Genomic DNA, 24167 nt, shown 5'->3' with positions numbered 1-24167 from the left:
TAAATATCTTAGATGTGATAGTTTGAATGCTTTTCACGTAAAAGCAACTATGCATTGTAGTGTTGAAATTTTCATAAACACTTAAATATGAACATTTCTGTAAACAAATTACAATAGGATTCCATTATATCAAATCATTAGTGCTTTTATTAAGAAAATTACGGACTATAAATTTTGAATTTCTCCAGAGGCTACTTTTTCAATCTTGGTCCAAGAGCTACTGAAAATTTTCAAGCTATTTAAATCAAACTCCATAGAATTTCGCATTCAACATGACATTCCTGTTATTCAGCAGGACACTACATGTAAAGCCGCAGATAACAAGTAGTATTATACAAATATAAAAGATTGTGAACACACCACCCTGTAGAAGAAAATACTACATTCTGCTTGCAGGAAATGAAGATCATCAATCGGACAAAGAGATTGGCTTTATCACACGCACGTACAATTTTCCTTTTACAAGTGTCTGAGCTCTAGACACTAAAGTGATGTAGACAAATGCTGATGATGTGGCACCAGATCCAGGCCAACACTCTACAATACTGTTGAGAGATGTCTGCAATCTGCACGCAGTGAAATTATATTTAAAAGGAAATTGAATTTTCCATGAACAAGCAGTTGTTGTGAAACAACTGGGTTTAGGTAAGAATGATATATTAGCAAATTTCTAACAGGGGGCTAAAGGTGTAGATTAAAGTAATATGCCCTATATTCTAAACTCTTATCTTTTACTTGTTATCATACAATAATTAATACATATCCAGAAGGGTTCACTTCTAACTGATTTATATCTTCCAGTTGAACCTATACTAGATACAGCAAAATCAATGTGTCACTTAAATCTAGGCAACCCTAATTATGTCTAGGAGCGGCACATCACTAACATCAAATGTCAAGATATTGGGTTACAAAGGTAGACCAATAGGACTAGTCTACCATGGGGGAGGACTGTTAGGGTTGATGGGGCTCCTTAAGTGTTAAAGGCAAACCTGGGTATCACTGCATGCCATCCCTGCCCGATTTAACCGGAGAGACTGGACTCATCTTTTTCCAAGATGACATTACTTAGAAATGGTCCCCACTATCCTTTCTTATACATTTCGATAGGAGGAGGTCCCCCACCTTACTTATCTTGAATAACTCTAGAATCAAGAACTAAGGACTATGCCTATATGTACATATCAGTCAGCATATCCACCACAGAATATTAACCTACCGTGTTATTTAACTTTTATAATGTGTTAACTTAATGTTAATAGTATTTTACTTACACATGGTTACTACAGTTCCTTCTCTGACAGAACACCCAAGAATGACAGGAACCTGAGCAAACTCCCCTCTTTTCATTAGATTGTCAGGAAGATCAGGCAGAGAGGATTCTGCTCCAGATACTTCCACACTGGGGGTGAACACAAAGTCCGGAACTTTTTTCCTCTGAAAAAAATTGTATAAGAACAAAATTTAACTATTATTATGTTTTCTATTTTATATTACCTTTTTTTTTATTTCAATTATTATGAAAAATATACATTTATTAATTTAACATTGTTGTGATTTAATTAATTGCCTCAGAGTTAAATTCTAACAACTTGACACTATTTGGGTATTCTCCAGCCTATATTATGATACTTTAATACTATAAGGGTTAATATTAATTTTGTGTATTCTCAACCTCATTTGCATAATTATACATCATGACTTTCAAAAAGTTTGATTGTTCAAAATAATATTTATTAATGATGTTTAATCATATTATTGAACAGCCTATGACATATTGAAAGGAACAGTAAAGATTGGCTTACAAAATTTAAGAAAGAATTATTATAGATTGAGAAATATGAGTTTAAGATGACACAATTTGTTGTTTCAAACCACAACATTACTGCTGAAACACTTGCTCTCATACCTCAGCCATACATAACTTATGAGTGCCAGCCACTATATCATCGGCAGATGCAGACTTGAGGAATTTAAGTACTTCATCAGAGTCCTCAGAGGTACATCCCAAGGCTTTGGCCAGTTCTAAAGCAGTTTCCCGTGGAGCTTCTTGATTAGCCCATGGATTATTTGCAAAGCCGCATTGTATAATAGCCTTATGGAACAGTCCTGAAATAAACCGAAACATTTACAAATTCATATTGTGTTATTCATTCAAAATGTTTCAAATAATATTTTACAGTTTTTAAATTACCTCTGGAAGGAGGACACAAAAGTTGAAAGTGTACCGAGGCTCCTCCAGCACTAACTCCAATAAGGGTGACATTGTTTGGATCACCTCCAAAACTGTCAATGTTGTCATGTACCCACTGTAAGGCCAAAGTCTGGTCCTTGAGTCCTGCATTTCCTGGAGCATCCTCTCTCTCCAAAGATAGAAATCCTGAAAAAAATAAAAATCAAGCTATGAAATTTTATAAAACAATAAATTACAGTAAACTAAATATATTAGTAAATTATATGCCTTAACATCTTATATAAGTCAAGTTTTAATCTGGCCATGTGTGCTGTTATTCCCTGTGGTCTGGGTTACTGCGAGAAGGAGTGTATATTATATTCTGCAGTAAGTGCACTGATAATTATATCGTTGGTAAAATACAACTATACAAGGTCGATGGTACTGATAAAAAGTGCTGTCACATACAAGATTCAAACCTGCATTATCTCCAAAGTCTGATGTCTCATACTATGTCCACAGGCTCTCCAAAAATAAATGTTTAAAATTAAGTGTTTTAAATAGTTGTTTACAAAATTATAATCCAAGCCAATATTCTTAAGAGTTCCATAATGTGATATGCCAAATTTTTTAAACCGCCCAGACAAAAATAAAAGTTAAGATGGTAATTTAGTAACAAATTTGTTTTCATATTGTTCTATGTAATTAAATTATACAGGTATTCAAAAACAGTATACCTATCTAGTATAAAATTTTGGTCGTGATCGAATCACAAGTTTCCAAATTTTGAACTTTAAAAGCTGCAGTTTGGTTGGAAAGCGCCAAAAACGTATCCTTTTTTGTAGTTATCAACATATAAACTGCAAGTTATTGTTTGTAAATTGGCTGTTTTATAGGTTTAAACACAGAAATAAACATGCTAAATTATAATGTAACACCTGGTATTTATGCATCTCTTCTGTTTACTTTGTGGTTAACTTTCAAACTCTGTAGCTAAAATTTTTATCAGAGATTAATAGACCATTTCTAAGATAAACTCAGGTTTAGTTAATTTAAGCTTATCCTAGAACTCAATATTTAGATGCGGTATAAGATAGACCAGGATCAATGATAAGTCTCGCTTAGCTAAATCCCTGTTCGTGACTAGTGGCCGGGAACAAATGGGATACTAATGAATTAATAATAAAATAAACAGATGGAAGGGTGGGGTTTAATAATAACAATAAGAAAGGTTTTTAGAAGGAATGATGCCGACTCCCCAACATAGTTATTGCTCCATGCCTTGCACATGGGGTGGCACATCTAGCTCCGAGCTTCCAGGGGGTTGACAGATATCCATGGGTAGATGGTTACACCTCTCTCACTCCACTATAACAGTCATCGGGGGTAGGAAACAAGTTTCAAGGGACTCCATCTATCTGTCGCACACTAACGGGCTACAACATTGGCACACTTCTTACGGGGAACAAAGGGACGATTGAAACAATGCCTTCACTTTCACGAATGCTCACACTATAGTTGATATTGACAGGACCTACAAAGCGACTCTGCTAATGTGGTTCAAAGGGGCAATGAGTCTCACACTTAATTGAGCAATCACTTACATTAGGTCATATCGAGATAAGTTTCAAAACAGCATTGCCGGGCATAGCGTCCAGCCCACGTTCTTTCAGATGTACAGACATCACGCTATATCAATTGGCCAATAGGAGAACAATCCCTCATCGGACATGAGGGATTAAAGCCCATCAGACCAGTTGATTGACTTCTTTGCAATAAACTGTATATATTATACATGTCCTATTTGTAAATAACTCCGAACCGGGCTTTGGTGGCATTACTGATAAACATCATACTTGTGAGTTACATTAACCAAGTAAATAATAATAATTTAGACTGAAAATTATGTATAGTAAATTAATTAAATTTAAAATTTTATTTGATATTAAAGTTATTAGTAGATATATATGTACTATATACTAGTCAGGAGATTTTATTACTTTCTCAAACATTTTAGAGATTGTTTCTCACACTCACCATCTCTTCTCATGATTATGCTACTTATAGGGAGACAGATTACGTAAAATCTGATATGTGGAATCTCAGAAAACAGAAATGTCGTAAGCGTATTTTGTAAACTGTAAAAGTAACTCACCAAAAGCACCAAGTCTATAGTTGAAAGAGACAACTACTACATCACCGTTCATGAAGTTGTCAACACCTGATTTAGTCGAACTCCCGGACCAACATAAGAAACCTCCCCCTGGGATGGATACAAAAACTGGCTTCTTTTCACCATTTTTTGGAGAAAGCTAAAATAAATCATTAATATACAAACAAAGTATACAAACATATAATAAATAACTAAGTCCATATTTGAAAATTATTAATTATAAATTTTTAAATGATCCTAATTTTACCACCTACTAAAACTTGTGATTGACTAAAATTCTGTTTGTTTTTATTTTGTTTTAAAGGTTACATTAATTAACATTTTAAAAGAAAGTAATTGTTAAAAATGATGAAGTATTTAATAATAACATTGATAGATAACATTCATAGAAAATGTGTTTGTTATAATATCAAATTAAAAAAAAAACTACAAACTTTTAACTGGCCCCATTTTGTACAGGGATGAACAAAATATTTTTATCAAAAAAGTTATTTGATTTTTGGAATAAATGAAAAATAAAAAAAAAACACTATGGAAATGTAAGAAGTTAATTAAACTCCTAAAATTGTTTACATAATTTGTTTCCTACATAAAAATATTAAACTTTTTTCTAATTTTGTCCCTCATTAAATACTGTGTGAAGTATTTCAATAAAATGAGATGAAACATTGTAGATTTTAAACTAAAAAATTCTTTATTGTAAACTAGAATTAATTATGAAATAATATTTTCAAACTAGACCTTTATAATATTAAAGTGTCAATTACAAGTACAATAAATATGCTTATACAAAACATGGAATACAATGTATTTTTAATTCATGTATTTGCAGTGTTTTAAAATAACAAACAACACCTATTTAGTACCTCATTTGTGTAAACATTGAGGTACAGGCAGTCTTCACTGCCAGTACTTTCACTAGTTAGGGTATACAAGGCCGAAAATGCAGGTTGTTTGGGGTCATTGCCATCTGTGAGAGCATCTCTGATGCCTTCCCATCCTCCGTAAGGTTGAGGTGCCTGTGAAATAAATATGAGTAAGTAATTACATTTTTTTGAATTTAAATTTCACATAATAAAAGCTAAATTCTGGTTAAAGTAGATCTGTCACTGAGGTGAGCATCTCAATAATTGTCTTATAAAAGGTCTTATATTGAGCCCTTCAGTTTAGGCTGAATGTTAGTCTTTTGTGAAAATGCTCAAGTTAAAGATCTGAGATTCAGCATTTTTAGGTGCTGTACAATCACTCCACTGACATTAACATGGTTCATATCCCACGTTCAGGGCTATTTGCAAAGAGCCTGACCCTCTCGATTAGACTTTTGAGAGAGGTCCAACAATAATAGACCTAGTAACTTAGGACGCTAAGTTTACATCAAGTTCAGTAAATAATCTTTGTCTTGGTCCATTTGCTTTGGCTTAAGACCATTACACTTGTAAAGTACTCAGCATTAAGAAAATTGTAATATTGGACGTTTAAATGTATACCAGTTTAAATAAGCATGAGAATTTATAATCTCTCTTTGTCGCCTGTGTTAGATTTTTTGTCTGATTATTATATTTTATTTATTTTGTTACTTTTATTGTATTTATTGTTTAATAATGATTAATTCTAATTAATTACAAAATCCATGTTTTTTCTCTGTCATAGACCGGTAGCCTCTTTCCAAGAACGCAGGAAAGGTTTTACTGTATTGTCCCGTTTCATGAAGCAATTTTTACATTGAAAAATCAGAATTTCAATGTGCTGATTGATATTCTTTAATAACAACTGAACTTAGTTACTTCATCTTTATAATTCCTAGACACTCCCTGTGAAGGTTGTCTAATACTTGTTTCTGAAACCTCTCAGATATTAATTCCCTACTATTACATCTTTATAAAGACAACCATCTTAGAGACTAATATTAGGGTAATATTGTCCCTGAAGTTAGGTGGTTTGTTATTAAAATTAAGATGGTAATTTAACAACAACTTTTTCATGTAATTCTAAAATGGTATACTCTAAAACAGTACACATCTACTTATGTACAAATTTAATCTTAATTAGATAACAAGTTTGTGAATTATGAATTTTCAAAATTTCAGTTTGGTAGAAATACACCAAAAACTGGCTGTAGCTTTAGATTACATTTACATTTATATATCATTTACATATACACAAATATAAAGCGAACAGATTACATGAGAAGGTTCCCACATGGACAAAGCCGGTGTATAAGAACCGAGTCCATCTTCATTTGAGTTTGCAGATATTAATATACAGTAAACGATTTAAAACAAAGTTAAAGTTGTATGATCGCAAATAAACTAAAGATAACTTAAAATAAAATACTCTGTTTGGATGCAAATTAACTAAATTCAGCAGTGTAAAAGGTCATCTTATTTTGCAAATATAATCTAAGTGTGGCAATGGTATTTAATCTTATATGCTAATGAGTATAAGTGACTAAGATGCACGCTATCGTGGGAACCATACTTTCCCACACATGTCCCAGATCTATTGCTTATAATTGAAGTAGAAGGTATTCATCTGCTTATGTTTCTTCTGCGATGCATGCCTTACTACGCCAGTTTTCAGTGTATCCAACGAGCAGAATTTTGCTACATTTTATAAGACATAAACTCCTGAGGCAAGCTATGAGCAAACTCTGCCGATGTGATCGCTCCCTGTCAGTTCCGATTTAGGTGCCTCCCTAAAAACATGATGGATTTGGCTTGATCTAGGATAGCTTAATCTGCCATCTCAATTGGTTGGTATTCATCCAACTTCCTATAACTCTTTCTATGAGGTTGCTCTTTTACCATTTCTACTGATGGAGAGATTCCATACGGGCCCTGGCCTGGCGATGCGCAGTGGTCTACTTGTCATTTGGAGGAGTGGGGGTAACGCTTCCCCAGTCTGTATCGCGGAGCTGTGTTGTGCAGACCTCGCGCTTGCTTGTTCAACACTCTTCTTGCCTCTGTGATACTTGCACTGTTTTGCCACCGTTACTGTTTATAGGATTTCCGTGTGATATTTCTGAAATGGCGGGTGTAAACTTCATGAAAAAAGTTGGAAGTGGTAAAGTATATCATAGCCAAGCTCGAGAAATCGTAGCAAACGTTTATGAATACATGAAACATGAGAAAGAAAGTGACGCCGCAATATACATAAACAATGTTCTCTTCCGTGTAAAAGCTGCAACTGGCGTGCCATTGTCAACTATAAAAAAAATTTCTGAGAGGAAAAAAGTAATTCAAGACAATGCAGAATTCAGCACTCCGAAAAAGAATCGAAATCGTACAAAACCTAAAACCGATCTAGACAATTTTGATATAGGTGTTATTAGGAGGACTATAAATGAATTTCACCGAATTCATGGCGAAAGACCAACAATAAAATCTCTGCTATCTGTTCTGAAAAGTTCTAATTTTAAAGATAGTTTTTTTCTCTCTGATGCATTTTAAAGAAAATTAATTTTAGATGGAAGAAGACTACTAATGACAGAAAAGTATTGGTAGAAAAAATTAACATCCGAGAGAAAAGAGTAATTTTGTTGAAAAAAATTATTCAGTACAGATCTGAGAACAGACCCATTATTATTATGGATGAAACATATCCATACGACTCATGCAACCCCTAAAGCCTGGACTGACGACAGCAATGAGGAATGTAAAGTATGTACCAGTTAGCAAAGGAAAAAGATTAATTATAGTACACACTGGAAACGAGAAAGGGTTTATAAAAAACGCGTTGCTAACGTTTGAATCAGGCAAAAAAACCGGCGATTACCATAATATATGAACTTTGCAAATTACGAGAAATGGTTGAAAAGTAAATTAATTGCCAATCTCCCTGAACATTCTGTTATTGTGATTGACAATGCCCCATACCACAATGTCGAAATTAACCGAGCTCCAACATTTAATTCCAGAAAAGGTGACATGATTAAATGGCTATCGGACAAATATAAATTTCCAAACAAGTAGCCTAAAACCGGAGCTATACAGTTTGATTAATTTACACAAACCTAAATTTAAAATGTATAAAATTGATGCAATTTTGGCTGAACACGGTCATTCAACCCTACCATCCTGAACTTAATCCTATAGAAATGATATGGAGTGTCATGAAACAGAGGGTGGCTAAACGTAATATGTCTTTTTCAATGGAAATAATAAAGCAGCTTGTGGAAACGACATTTGAGGAAATAACTACTGAAGAATGGTTATCTCGTGTAAACCACGTCAAAAAAGTAGAGGAAGACTACATTAGGTTAGAGCCTCAAATTGACGAGACGACAGAACATATCGTCATTAATTTGCAAGATGATAGTGACAGTGACAGTGACAGTGACAGTGATGATGATAATGGTGACTTTAATCTAAGTGGGATCGAAGCTCTACCACAGTAACCAGTTTACAGCATTCAGTAAGTAAACAAAATTATTGTTCTTAAATCCTAAGTTTCAATTGTATACATTAACGTTTAAATACAGAAAGAAATATTTTAATTGTTACTATTGGAAGTATGTTAACTATACTGCCAATGTTAAATTTGTCTAACATGTGTTTAAATAATCGTACGCAGCACGCAGATCCAGCTCACTGCCAAGTGACAGTGGCAAGCTTTGTGGCGCGGCGGCAGTCAGCCCCTCCCCTCTTATGACGGCTTCTCCCACTCCGTACCACACCACTCCCCTGTCACGCTTCTCAGGGCCCGTATGGAATCTCTCGATCTGTGTATGGGCAGGTGGTATTTAAGTAATAATAAGACAGTCATTGAATGCTTCCTCTACGTGTTCAAAAGTATCCACAAGTGACCACGATTCTTTTTAGAGGTATCTGTTGAAAATTTCAAAATTTTATTGTTTTAAATCTCTTTTAAATTTTGCTGAAAAAGGTTCGAATTTAGGATCAAATTTTTGATTACAGTCTCCTGTACCGTATGGTTAGAGATGGCCGTGTTGAGGACAGAAACCGAGACATTTGGAAAGTTTGTGATGACGTTGTCAATGGCTGTACTTGATCTGGCACTTGAGTTGGTGTGCTCACGGACCAGACTAAATCAAAAGAAGTGAGAACATTGTGAAACCACTGGGTTAGAGGGTTAGTGTTGTCTATGTTGAAGTTACAAGTAATAATGAAATTCAATGCCTTGAACCATAAAAAATTTAAAAAGGCTCGAATTGTTCAAAAATTGTTGTACAGCACCCATTTGGGGATCTTAATAAGTCAATTATTACAAGTTTTCCAACAAAATTTAGACTGATTTTCATACCCTCCGCTTTAAAGTCCAACTAATGGGTGTAGTCGACTCTGAAGGGTTGGAATACCAGTTTCGATTTGACAAAAATTGGCACACCTCTCCCTTTGTATTGGGTTTGATTAAATATTATTGCCAATTGATAATTGTCAATTCCAAACAGAGCAGCATATTCAGGTGTAAATCCATGCTCAGTGATAATCAAAACATAAGGCTACAGTTTGTCTGGCATGAGCGATAGCTCTTCAATTTTGTTGGGTGCATCTGTGCATTTTTAAGCAACACTAAAAATTTGTGTAGAAAACTTTGTTGTTTAAATTTGATTTGGAATTTGAAGAATATTTTCAAGTGTCCAGTGCTGATATCCTTAGGTTGCTGTTGTAGCCATTAGAGGTGGAAAGCTTTTTTTGAAACAATCCTTCTTTGTCTTAGCCACATCAGTATAACTCTCATGTGGCAGTGTAGGAGGCTTAGTTACACTAACCAAAGAAGACTTCCCGCTGGCAGAGGGCTGTCTGTGGGTGTGTAGGAAGTGAAGATGGCACTGCAGCAGGAACGTGGTTCAGCTCCTGCATGCATTCTACCGGTTCCCTGGCCAAGAGTCGCTTACTTTAGATTTTCACATGCATACCATATCTAGTAAATGTACCCCTTCTAATACGGTGGAAGTCTAACACCTCTGCCTCATTATGCTTAGACACTGTTCTTCATTATAGACATTGACTAGAGCTGTTTCCTTTTTTACTAGATGGACAGCTGGCAGGTCGTGTTGGTGGGGCAGAGTTTGAGATGATCACCTTGGCAGTTTTCAGCTTGCCAGTGAAACAGAGTTCCAGATGTGGATGGATATTGTTCTGTTTCTCAGCTGTGAGATCGTTGGTTCCTGCTATGAGAACATAGCAACTGTCAGGGGTACTATCTGAATTCACAGTTCACAACTTTGTTCCCGGCCTGCAGGCACCTTCCCAGTCACCATACCTCAAACGAGATCGGCAATATCATGGTCGTGGTTGTCTCCATTGACCTAGACTGTATAGAAAGGCAGTGATACTCTTGGCTTAAAAACAGATAGCTGAGCTTACTTCCTCGGAGTTGGTTTTAGAGTAGTCATATTGGCCATGTTCTTTGATATTCATTCGCTGCTCGAGTTTCAGTCGTTTATAGGTTTTATTTTGTTTCATTTTTGCACAATAACAATTTTCAGTGCAGCAAATCTGTTGTTTATTTCTAGTGGTCTTCCTTTACCACACTGCACCGTCCACTCAGATCCACCAGTATCACCCCCCCCCCCCCACATCACCCAGACCCCTCGATTCTGCAGCTCGGCCTCAAGCACCTCCACCGTGGTCCTCAGGTTCTTGATGGCAGCATGACCATTTACACACTGCTGATCCATACGGTAGCTGGCAAGATACATTGCACCCCGAAGTCAGACACCGACGCACGAGGTTTTATGGCAGACCATGGTGAGTTCACAACAAATAGTTTGTCTTTGTACTGCAACAGCCGTTTATCGTTTTTAATTGAGTGGTCTATGACATGCCTTAGTTGTTCTTTTAGCTCAGCAATCTTTCCTGCAGAATGGCATTTTCCTTTACCAAATTCTCTATACTGGGTAGCTAAGGCTGTAGAGTAAACGTAGAAGAGGTGCCCTGAGTGAAAGTATGTGAGACGAGTGACAGTGCAGGCATCGACGTAGTGGGTGCTGTACAGACATCGAGGCAGCAGCTGTTGAGGTATATGTTAAGACAACGTGTATCACAATAAGCATCGTTGAACATCTCGAGTCAGCATGCATCATTAAAGATTGGGACACGGTGGGAGTAGTGACAAGTGATAATCTGCAAGGCACTTCAGCAGACGGTAAATAAAAATATTACTCTTTAACAGTCCCACAAAAGGTAGTATTTGTTATAACTGTTCAAAGAAAAATCACTATGCTAAAGTCTGTCAGGCAAAATGTCCAACAGAATACGATATAGTTAACTCAATCGTCAGCTCTAGTGGCTACAGTAACAGCGTAATCACACTTGTGTCTCAATATATCTGATGTTAAATGGCAACTCCGCAAATGCATTAATAATGGAAACTCTGAAAGTTTTCTGAGTCAGTCTTCTGTTCGGAGACATAAATTAGCAGCCATCCCTGACAAGGACAAGGATTGATGGCATGCACTATCTTGTGCTCTTATACAATTGGATACTGTACTGTTAACACAAAATCCAAACATCACAAATACATCAATGTTACATTTGCTGTCTTAGCTAATCTCTGTGTGTTAATGTTATTATTGGTCATGATATCTTATCCCTACATTCTCAAATCCTGCTTTATTTTGGTGGGAATAAAAATCCTCTATCAATATGCTTTGGTAATGTAACTCCTGATGTAAAACCGATAGCTACTAGATCACAGAAATACAATTCTAGTGATTAGAGGTTATAGGAAATGAGGATCAACGGTTGCGTTCGGGAGGTACAATAGAGGAAAGCCGGTCTTCATGGCGTGCTCTGGCATTACGACAAATCAAAACCATAAGAAAAGGACTGTTATTGATTATTCTCTAACTGTAAATTGTTTCACACTTTTAGGTGCTTACTCACTTCCACATGTACAAGATATTGTTCACAAGTCTCTCAAATATTGTACAAGTTTCTCAATATTCTATTTTCAGTACTGTGGATCTTTCTAACCCGTATCAGTATCATCAGAAGTTCTTCTAGCTGAGCCAGAAGAAATATTGAATGTACATCTGCAATCACTCCACCACAAAAGTAAAAGGAAGTATTTCTGTACTGTTTCTTGTAGTGAGAGTTAAAGAAACAATACAAACACAGTAAACTTTGGTTGATTTATTTTTCTAAACTAGATTCAGTAATGTTTAATCAAATTTAAAGATTAATCAATTACTACACAAAGAAAAATGACAATGTAAAAAATGCCTACCATTTTTTAAGTAGTACAAAATATTTTTGTTTGTTTTTAATAGTTAATTGCAGATAAATATTTGTACCAAATGGTAACAATATAATTTAAACCATTTTATAGTTAATGATTTTTCATTTGGGTGTTAAGGATAAAAAAAACATACACATACAGAAAGATGCTAAATGAAGTAAGGATATGACATATTGTCTAAGAAACTGCTTAGTTTGTATCTTAATATATGGCCCTAATATTCAGTATAGATATATCAAAGTTATTATTTTAACTCAGTATGTCCACACCACAAAAAAGTTATCACATTTCAACACTTTTTCTTGTAATGAGAGTTAAGTAGTTCATATATTACAACAAAAAACCTGGTTGTTTAAAAAAATATATAATCTGTAGCTACTTTTAATGACTACTCCGCATTAAAATGCAAAATATAAACAAAACTCTTACCAAGAATAAAGGAAATTCTATAGGAAAATTTATTGATCACTCAAAAAAGGTTTAATTTTGATTTATAACTATATAAAAGAGAACATGAAATTATGTAAAGTTTATATTTTGATCTATTCATTAAAAATGTACATTATTGTAATTTTAGTTATTGCACTTTCAAATATATGTTATGCCATAGAGAAATAATAAATTCATAAATATTTTAGTAAATGTTACCTTAAACCTGAGGTCCCCGAGAGGAGGTTTGCCAAACGGTATACCCAGGAAGGCATAGAAAGTCTTGTCATTGAGAACAGAATGTTTAACCAGACCTCTCAGCTGACCCAGTTTAGTTTGTATCACAACTGTTTCTTCCTCCATGTTCACTTGTTCTGAAACTCAACAATTTGCCAAGTTCACAACTCCACACTGACAGTAACTTAACTTGATAACACTTTATCTCACATCAGTTATCAGTTCTACTTCTTGCTTTCGTTTTGAAGCTCATTTATCTTTAATCGCATCACTAGGCATGACTAGGCGTTATTAAGTGGTTAAGGTGAATCATCACTTTTATTTTCAAAATAAAAATTAATGTTGATGGTGGTGTTGAATGCAGCTTTATATGTAATTAATTTCATATTACCTGTAATCTCCAATATAAATGTCATTGTAAATACTTTTATTTACATTACCCTACCTACTTGATTTTATGTATTCAATTTTTTATTTAAAGTGTTTGTGATACTAGTGAAGACTGTACTATGCTAAATGGTATCTTAGAAATGCCAATGATTAGTTCAGATAAGCACACCATCTTATTTTCATACCACAACTTCTCCTTATCGACAGATTTATATGATTAATCACATCCAAAATAGTATCTATCAAAAGGATCTCTTAGGAAAAAGCTATGTCCAGAATATATTATACATGTATTTTACCCTATGTAGTAACCATGCAGAATTCTATAGAAAACAACAAACCTGTGACTAAGACAATTTGAAAGAACGAATACTTAGCTCCTCTTGTACACCTATTCAAACCAGAGTTTAACCAGACAAAATCACAACTGTCTCTTCTTCCATGTGTTCTTGTTCTAAAACTCAACAGTGTACTAAATACATAATAATATTACACACTATATAAGTAGGCTACTTTTTATCTCACATCAGTTGTTGAAGTTCCATGTAAGAGTTGGTATTGCAAGTCATCATCACAAATAACATGACTTGAAGGTATTAAGAGCCACAACCAAGATAACCATGTTAGCTTCAAACAGAAAATGGTGTGAATTATATAATTTTCTAATGATGTATAAGGATTTGAATTGAATTCTACTGGGTGATCAAGTGGTGTAACTAAGACTTGGCTTTGGAGGGGACTATAGCTGATTAAAGAGCACACCACACAAAGGGCTGTGAAATAAATTTGAATACTATAAATCTTAATTTAAATAAGTTAGATAGGCCTAATTCAAAGTAAAACATTTAACTGCTGTATTTGAAATAAGTTGGATTGCTGTTTAATGTACCTGTAGATTTTTTAAATGTTATGGATTTTTGGGGTTCTATCCACTTTATCTCCTCTTCTTAGTTACACTAGAGATTCATTCTGGAAGAGTATATATGCATTATTGAGACTGTCTTCTATTAAACCAACTTATCAATAAACAAAATTAAAAAATTACTAATAATCCTAAACCTTAAAGAGTAAACCAAATTAAATTTAGATAAGATTGATTAGATAGATTGTTGTACAGTTTTATCAGTGTAATAAAACTGTGATTGAATAAACTGATGACCATTTAAACCTTTAGAATCTCATACTAAATAAATCTGATGAAGATTTGTAATTTGACACACCAAATTGTACATTAAAGACTATGGACATTTATAATCTTCTTTTTAATTTGTTCTGATAAACTTTAAAAATTACTGCTTACTAGCATTAAACACTATCTTAAATAAATAACTTATACACTTAATACTGTAATTTAAAAGCAACAAAGAAATTTTAAACTAGGGTTTTGGATTTTAAGACTAGAACTGGATAACAAAACTATGAATGCAGTAAAATATTGTAGTATTTAGTACAGTAGTTGGTTTGTTGTCTGCAACAAATTCTAATACATTGATTTTTCTAGCAATTTAAAATTTTAAACAATCTGCAAAAACTATAACGTTATTCCTATTCCTAAATCTTTATCTAATAGTAAAGTAGCTAGATTAATATGCCTACTTAATGGTTAATTTTTAACTAAGTAGGATGTAGTGAAATATAAGTAAAGACTAATTGATTCCTATTAACTAATAAATTAATATAATGAAGTATATATTAGAAATATTATTTTAAACTGCAAGTAACAATCACTCTATTTTCTGCATTCACTTTCTATTTGATATACGTTGAAGAGATCATGTATTAAATTACACCATATTTAATTCGGTCATCAATTCTAAAATTAGCCAATTCAAGATTGATTTGTATTTTGTCATGGTAGTAGTACTCTATTATTAATACAGATTCGCCAAAATTATCTGAAAACTTTCAGTTTTTGGCAGGGAGTGGCACTAGAGAAACTCGGTCTAGTGCACTAAGACTCAGAATTCCAATACACAGACCACAACCTATAACTGATCCTTCATCATCACTGCCTTTAGATTAAGGAGCTCATCACCAGATTCTGTCAAACAAATTGAGAGCCGGGAACGGTTTGTGGCGGAGCTGAGACAAACATACCTGGACCTGATGATTGTGGCGGGCGGCGGGGTTACTCTTTTCATCGTGACTGTGTGAATGGAAGAGTGAATGGAATATTGTGTTAATAAGTTTTAGTTAGATAAGCCTTATTTTGTACTATTAAGATTGTTTTTGTTTAAGAGGTTAAATGTAAGAAAGGACCATATGGTCGCCTCAATAAAGTAGTTTTACTATTCTATTCTATTTATCCCAGATCTCTCCACCAAGCTGCTTGGAAGCATCTCTAGTAGCTAAAGTGAGAGTTATTGATGCTTTCAGAAACAAGTGGAATTGTATGACAGAAAGTGGTAATGAGGATTTCTTCCAAAGAATCTAACACCTGCTTTGGAAGAGTTTAGCATATAGAAGTAATATAGGTATGTATGGTAATACACCAGTTAGTGGCCAGATGTATGGAATATTAAATGATTCTAGTTACAGTGATGTTTCGTAACAACCGATCTTAGATATATTTTGACATTACAAATAGAAAAGATTTGTTGGTCATGCCCTTTTAAGAGACCATGAACTTTTAGGATATATTCTGCATAATGAGCATTTTTTTTGTAATTATCTCTGACCTTGGGCATGTTTTGGTTCACTTACTGTCCAAGCCATTATAATATTAGCTTTTACGTACAGTAGAACCCCTCATATCCGGCCTCGGTTTTACCGCACCTCGGTTTATCCGGCCACTTCCCGGAAGCCAATATCGAAATTTATTTACCATGGCTTGCAGTCGCGCAGTTGCACGCACTAGTCTCCCACGACTCGTGCGTTATTTTGGTGTATCTATTTGTTTACATTTTCCTGTGTTGTCCTCAGTTGAGCTAGTAGGTTTAACCTCTAAACAGTTCGTTGATTATTTCCAGTGCGGTTAGTACAGTACAGTACAATTGTTTTGTTTCGTCAAGTGTTGTGTACTGTAGGTTGGTTTATCCGGCCGAATCGTTATCCGGCCAGAGGCTCGGTCCCTTGGTGGCCGGATATGAGGGGTTCTACTGTATTTAAATCTCTGTTGGTATGAATTCACAAGTTTCCAGGACTGGAGCAACAGAATGGTTGGCTTAAGTAATTGAGAACTACTAACTATGATTATCAGTGACCTTACAAATAATTGGGCATGTATGTAATTTGATACTGGAATCTGGCTATAACAAGTTTTTCAATAGTACCCCTGTAAAAGCTCACAAACTTTCAACTTTTGTGAAAATAGGGCACAGGATTGAGAATGATTTCATATAATCATAATGAACTATCTCAATGATACTCAATGATACTCGTTTATTACTGGTAAAGATTGTGCATTCATTGTCACATTGAAAACACAATATTGTACATTTCAATATTAAGAGCAATGCAATCCTCCAGTTCGTCCAGATCTTTAAAAGAAGTGATATATTAAATAAATCAATCAATTAAAACAAATCAATTAATTAATTAAAAACTAATTACAACACAGATAAAAGAATTTCCCAAGATCAACAATAATTATTTTGAGGTTGAGTGGTAGAGAGGGCTAAATAGCCCTAACTCCGCCTCTTGAATAAAGGCATATTTCATTTCATTTCATTTAATTATTTAATTTATGACTAATCCCAAAAAACTCATCCACTTCATAAAATGGGTATTCCAAAAGGAAAAATCCAATTTGTCTTTTGAAAATACCAAATGGCAGTGATCTTAATCCATTTGGCAGTGTGTTCCATAATTTTGGTCCAAGAGATAATGTTGCTAATGAATATTGTTTGGAAATCAGTTTTTTGGTTACAATATTGTTTGCGCCCCTTGTGTTATATTGGTGGATGTTTTTATATGTTAGGTTGTTTGACGTAGCCATATAAGGCAACAGTTTATACACAACTAAACAAGGGACTGTCATAATATGAAGTTCTTGAAATTTTTGTTTACATGAATCCTTATAGCCAATACCAGAAATATAACGTACTGCTTTTTTTTGTATTAATAAAATTTTATTAATGTTCTTTTTAAATATTAATAAGAACCCCTTATTTCAATACCATAAACCAACTGAGAGTAAAAAAATGCATAATATACCATTTTAAGATCTTTTTTGTTGCAAAATTCAGACAGTTTTCTCATCATAAATATTGCTTTAGATAACTTTAAACAGAGAGTAGTTATATGGTCATTCTAATTTAAATTTTTGTCAATAATCAATCCAAGAAATTTTGTAGAATCATACATTGGTATTACTAAATTGTCAACTGCTATTTGAATTTCAAAGGAAGATATTTTATTTGAAGTAAAATTTACAGCTGTTGATTTATTTGCATTTACTGTTAAAAGGTTTTCATTAAAGTATTGCACTGTATTATTAATTTGTATATTTGTTATGATTTCTAAATCCTCCAAATTTTTGTGTTTATATAGTATAGATGTGTCATCTGCATATAAAATTGTCTGGTTAGGATTACTTACATTTCCAATGTCATTAATATATATTAAAAATAGCAATGGACCAAGAACGGAACCCTGAGGCACACCTCACTTAATGTCTGATCTTTTAGATGTGACTTCAGTATGATCATTTTTTTATGGAGACAAACTGTTTCCGACAGACCAAGTAAGATTTCAGTAAATCATGAGGTGTCCCTCTTATTCCATAGTTTTCTAATTTATCAAGCAAAATATTTATATGTACACAGTCAAAAGCTGTTTGTAAATCCAGAAACACACCACAAATAAAATCACCATTTATCATCCCTTTCATTATTTCATTATGAAATTTAATTATGGCTGACAAAGTGGATTTTCCCCCTCGTGAACCCATGCTGATTTACAAAAAGTATGCTCTTAGCTTCTAAAACATCAATTAACCTATTACAAATAGCTTTCTCAAAAACTTTAGAAATAACAGGCAGAATTGCAAACTGGTCTATAGTTAATAATTTCTGAGCAGTTTCCCTTGTTTTTAAAATAAAATAGGCAACAATTTTAGAAATTTTTAGACTATCTGGGAAAATTCCTGATTCAAAACTTGTATTAATTATAGATGACAAAGGTCCTGCTATAGCATCTGAAATATTCTTTAATAAATTAGTACTTATGCAGTCCCAACCAACTGCAAAAACTATTCCTCAAGTTCTTTATTATTTTAAGAATCTCTTTTTCAGAGGTTGGGTGAAGAAACATGCTGCTTTCAATTCTTTTACCCTTGAAAGAGTAATTCAGATTATTAAAATTAATGGCCAATTGTTCAGGGATGCCCTTAAAATATTCATTAAACTGATTGGCAATAACATTGGGATCGTTATCAAATTAACATTGCTTCTTAGTGAAATGTTAGCTCCATTTTTTGTATTTCTTCCTAAATCTCTGTTTATGATTTTCCATGTATCAGCATTTAAGTTTTTTGAATTCAAAATTTTGTTTGTCATATATTCTTGTTTTGTTTTTCTTAGCAGACTTTCATATTTTTGCTTTTGATTTTTGACTTTGAAAACAAATAAATGACAAAGAGGCAAGATTTTCAGCCCTGTAAATAATGGAAAAACTCTAAATATCAGTCTAATAAATGAATGAATGTACAAACTGTTATCTTCAAGAGGGAAATGCAACATTACTTGAAAGAATGCATAATTTGGAAAATGATCTAAGAGATAGCTCAATATAATAAATAATAGAAAATGTGAAAAACACATGTACAGTGTTTGAGTAAGAGACGAAGAATATTGTTTATGCAATAAAAGTGCTTGAAAGAGAACTGAAGTATACTAATCGAGATTCTGAGTCTGATTATTATAAAAAAGTGAAGACATACTTCATAGTTTAGGATACTGAAGATGCATGTTCAACAGAAAGGCAAAAATATTGAAGACAAAACAAAATAACAAGAAGTACAAAGAAATTTGTTGAGGTACAAAAACAAGGAATAGCCAAATCTGACCAAACCTCTGTACTGAATAATACAAATAATAGAAACTGTCACAAGATAAAATCACAAACTAAAATACACATTTACTCTGACAGCCAAGAACGAGGCCTACGTGATAGACTGGTAAAAGCTGGGGTAGCAACAGATGGCTATGTTGAACCTATGCACCAGCACAGAAGGTGATTGAAAGTGCTGAAAATCAAGTGTCTGACCTGAGAAAGAGAGACTTTTTAGTTGTTTTAGCGGGAACAAACAACTTTACTTATGAAAATGAGCTGAAGTTTGGGGGAAAAATTTAATCAAGCTTTTTAGAGACCTGGCTTATAAATCAGAACACACTAATATTCTTTTATGTAGTATTTTGAAACGACATGATGTTCCTGTCTTTTCCAGTATGAACAAACAAATTGTAGAAGCATACAAATCATTAATGGACTTATGTTTAGACTTTAATCATTTACATTATGTGAACCTTAAATATCTTCAAAGAAGGTGTTTTACTAGACATGGATTACACATAAACCAGATTGGAAAGGAAAAAATTCCAAGAAAATTATTAAATATTTGTGAACAAATTACATCATAACAGAATTAAACTGGAAGTGCTACAGACTTATGTGTATGCATGATCTCATTTCCAAATATGCCAAGAACCTCCATGACAGCAATGAAAATAAAATCACAGACGCAACAACAAAAGCCATGAAAAATATTGCCCAAACCACAATATCAACTAAGTGAAGAACAAATTTTAGATTTTTAGGGAATGTACCTTAGTTTCTTTTAGTAATACAGTTCATTTGAATTTTAAATTCAATATAAATTCACAATTAAAACTAATTCACCAAAATGCGCAAATTGCATCAATTAAAATTGATGAATTAAGCATACTTTCTGACAAATTAAATCCTAATATTTTGATTATTAGTGGGCATGGCTTCAATGATAGTTCTATTGAAATTTTCAAAATTTGTAATTATCAATAAGCAACCTACTATCATAGAAAAAATTACAAGGGGAGTCGTGTAACAATTATTGTAAAATGTTATGTTCAATATTCCATAAATAAAATCAGTGACTATATAGATAGAGATTTTGAATTAGCTGGCATTATGTTTACGACAGAAAAAATTAAAAAAAAAAAAATTATAACTATTGGTCTCTACACATCCCTACCAATGGTGATATTAATCCATTTTTTTTTTTTTTAATGGAAAAGCTTTTAAACGGAATTTTGTTAAAAAACTAAACTTTATATAATTGGGGATTATAATTGATGTTTTAGATAGCAATAAGAATTAAACTAAACAATTTTGACATAAACTTAATTGATTTCAAAGCTTTAACCTTAAATGGTCTATATACTCACAGACAAAGGTAACTCCCATGTCTTCCACTGCTATTGATAATGTTGTATTGAATTGCAAATATTGAACTAATGTCAATATTTATGTTTTAATTACTGCACTTTCAAATCATGATGCTCAATCAGTAATTATACATGAGTGTGGTCTGAAAGAAAACTACCTAGAAGTAAAAACTGTAAGGCAACTGTGACAACGAAATGAACCAAAAATATAGATTATTTATTCAATGTTTTTTAAACCATTCAAATGTTTGTGTTGTCCTTTAAAACAAGTTTCAAAATTTTATGAAAAGGTTTTTTTATTAGACTAAACAACTATTTTAATAAAGAAAACATTCTCTCAAAAAATCAATTTTGATTTCGTGAAGGTATCTTTACTATTGGCACAATAGTAAAACTTGTATATGCTATTGTTAATGGCTTAGAAAATAATGATCCTACAGTTGGGGTATTTATGGATTTCAAAAGCCTTTGACTGTGTGGATCACAAAATTCTGTTACAAAAAATACTTAATTGTGCAATAAAAGGAGTGCCCACGGATGGCTTGAACCTTATCTCAAAAATAGGAAACAAAAAGTAGATATCTCAGGGGCCTTATCTAATTATTTGGATACAAAGTATGGCGTCTCTCGGGGATGATACTTGTTCCTTTGTTATTTTTAACATATATAAATAATTGTGAATCAACAGTCAGATTCAGTAAATGAATACAGTATGGAGGTGATACTACTTTTTGCATCAGTTCAAAACCTGATTTGGAAATTAAGATGTGTGAGGCTGTCATTACGTGTATACAATATTTTTATGAAAATAGTTTGGAAGTAAATCTATTAAAATCTAAATGTATTACTTTCAGTAGTTGTCCTACTGATGGGTAAGTAACAACAGTAATGATAAATGATAAAATTATGAATGAAGTCAATGGTATCAAATTCTTGGGAATATTCCTGCATAAGATACTGGTCTGGAATGGACATATTAATCACTTATGTTCTGAGGTGTCTCTAATGTTATCAGACATCTACCAAAGATCTGTTCTCCAAAAATTGTATTAACTGCATATTATGGAATGATTTTCCCATACCTATCATATGGTATGAAGGTTTGGGGTAAATGTCCAGCAAGAGAATTAAAAAGATAGCTTGTTTTACAAAAAAAGACTTTGAGGATAATATCCAATCTTATAAATATCAATTCATGTAGAGATTGTTTTGAAAGTTTGTAATTCTCACTCTGCATTCTTAGTACATTTTAAAAACAATTCTGTTTTCTCATTATAAATGCGCGCTGACAACAGGCAGGGATGTGCATTCACATAATACTAGATTTAATGGACATAAGCACATAAGTATAGGCTGAACATGTATGAAAATCTTCCCTCTTATTCTGAACGATGTTTTTAATATTTTTTCAAAAATATTAAAAATGAATAAAAGTTTAACTCTAAATTAAAATCACCAATAAAGGGTTTGGACTATTTCCAAAATTCAAATTGAACTTAGATTATTTTTATTACTGTAACTAATAATTAATACAGTTCGCTCACAATGCTTATTTGGTTTCTGCCCACAACTATTTACTGAACAAGGCCAAATGGAATTAAAAATAATGAATAAATATATTAATAATGCCTAAATAATATTGTATTCTAGAAGTTTAAATAAATCTCCATTAGATAAACATACTGTACATGAATTCTTGTATGAAACGTAAAGTATTCAATGATAATAAAACCATCTAAAGTCCAAAGATATTTTAAGAGTCAAAATATAAATTAAATTATATTTAAAAAAAAAGTTTATGTACGCAAAGCATGTGTTGCATACAATGTTGTTTCTTCAATCTTAATAAATTACCAAAAAATAGTATTTAAATGTCATAAAAATATGAAATTCAACTAGAATAATTTTGCTTATACACAGAATTTATACTAAAAAGTATGAATACATACAATGTGCAGAACGGAGATTTAATATTTTATTTCTTGATAATCCAAATAAGATGATATAACAACAACGATCTCAACTTGCCACCAACTCAATGAAATATGAACGAAGGCCAATTTAATATAGGCCTAAATTGATTAATCAAACACATCAGGTCGCGGGTGACCTCATATATATTCTTCCTCTAGATAACTTACTCTCTAGTTTCACCTTTTCTGACTTTATATAATGTTGAATCTTGCTCTTTGTCATATAACATGACACAAAGGTATTATAAACTTCTAAAACTTATTGCATTTTATGTTTGACATCTATTTAATTAATTTATCATTGAAAAAACATCACCAAAAGCAATAAGAAAATATTTGAAACCTTTTAAACATTGTTTTAAAAAGAATAACCTTTTGTTTGTTTTGTGTAGATGTGAAAAGCACAATGATCTATTTTCGCTGAGCGTTAGTGAAGTCTATCTCTTGTGGCGCTTCGAAAATTTCATTTTCGTCTGTCTGTCTATCTATCTGCTCTCTGTCTGTCCATCTGTGTCTGTCTACACGATATCTAGAAAACAAACTGGCCTTATAGACTTGAAATTGTGCATGAAGCTTCATTTCTTTATGAGAAACACTGAGTTCTATTATGGTGCATGTCATTCCATGGGATTTGCGTGAGTGTTAGTGAACAGTTTGGCTGACATCATTTCTCTGTGGTTTACTGGAGGATATACATACGAGTATTTATTTGTCATATTTCTTGTCTGTCAGTGAATCTGTCAATAATAAAACCAGCTTGAAGTGTTGTATTGAACCTCATCAAAGCCTGTTGTACTATCCTGTAATAATATGAAGCAACCAAAATGATTATGTTTTGTAAGTTTAAAATAGTCTCATTTTTTCATTCTTAAGTAACAAAAAATGTACATTTCCTTTGATTTGAGTATGGTAATTATACTTTAAGTAAATGTAAAACACAATATTTAGTTTACCATTAAATTTATAACCTATATAAATGGATTAAACTAATTAAGTATTGGTGTTGCTATATAAAACTGGTTATTTTTATGATTTCCCTATGCATTCATGTAGCACTGTTCTTGAAAGCAACGCTCTGTTGGGAATTGGTTATATTGATAAGTATTTTAAATTGACTTTAACCCTTCCCGCGCTGCGGCAATTTGGGACGCACCATACCCAAACGCTACATATACCTCAAAATTTTTTTCCCATAAAGTCAACGCTAATGTTGTATTTGAGTT

General features: G+C 32.9%; 1 protein-coding gene across 1 annotated transcript in view; it reads right to left on the bottom strand.

Annotated features, from left to right (window-relative positions):
* The window catches only part of LOC124365077, a 51939-nt gene extending 38025 nt beyond the window's left edge, over nucleotides 1-13914 (bottom strand). The window contains 6 exon segments of the mRNA XM_046821006.1: nucleotides 1275-1437; nucleotides 1910-2109; nucleotides 2195-2380; nucleotides 4329-4485; nucleotides 5213-5365; nucleotides 13200-13914. Coding sequence (XP_046676962.1) covers nucleotides 1275-1437; nucleotides 1910-2109; nucleotides 2195-2380; nucleotides 4329-4485; nucleotides 5213-5365; nucleotides 13200-13343 — 1003 coding nt within the window. The 5' untranslated portion in view covers nucleotides 13344-13914.
* Between the last annotated feature and the right edge of the window lie 10253 nt (nucleotides 13915-24167).

Source organism: Homalodisca vitripennis, chromosome 6 (assembly GCF_021130785.1).
Source record: "Homalodisca vitripennis isolate AUS2020 chromosome 6, UT_GWSS_2.1, whole genome shotgun sequence".
Lineage (NCBI taxonomy): Eukaryota > Metazoa > Arthropoda > Insecta > Hemiptera > Cicadellidae > Homalodisca > Homalodisca vitripennis.
This window is presented reverse-complemented; position numbering and strand designations above follow the sequence as displayed.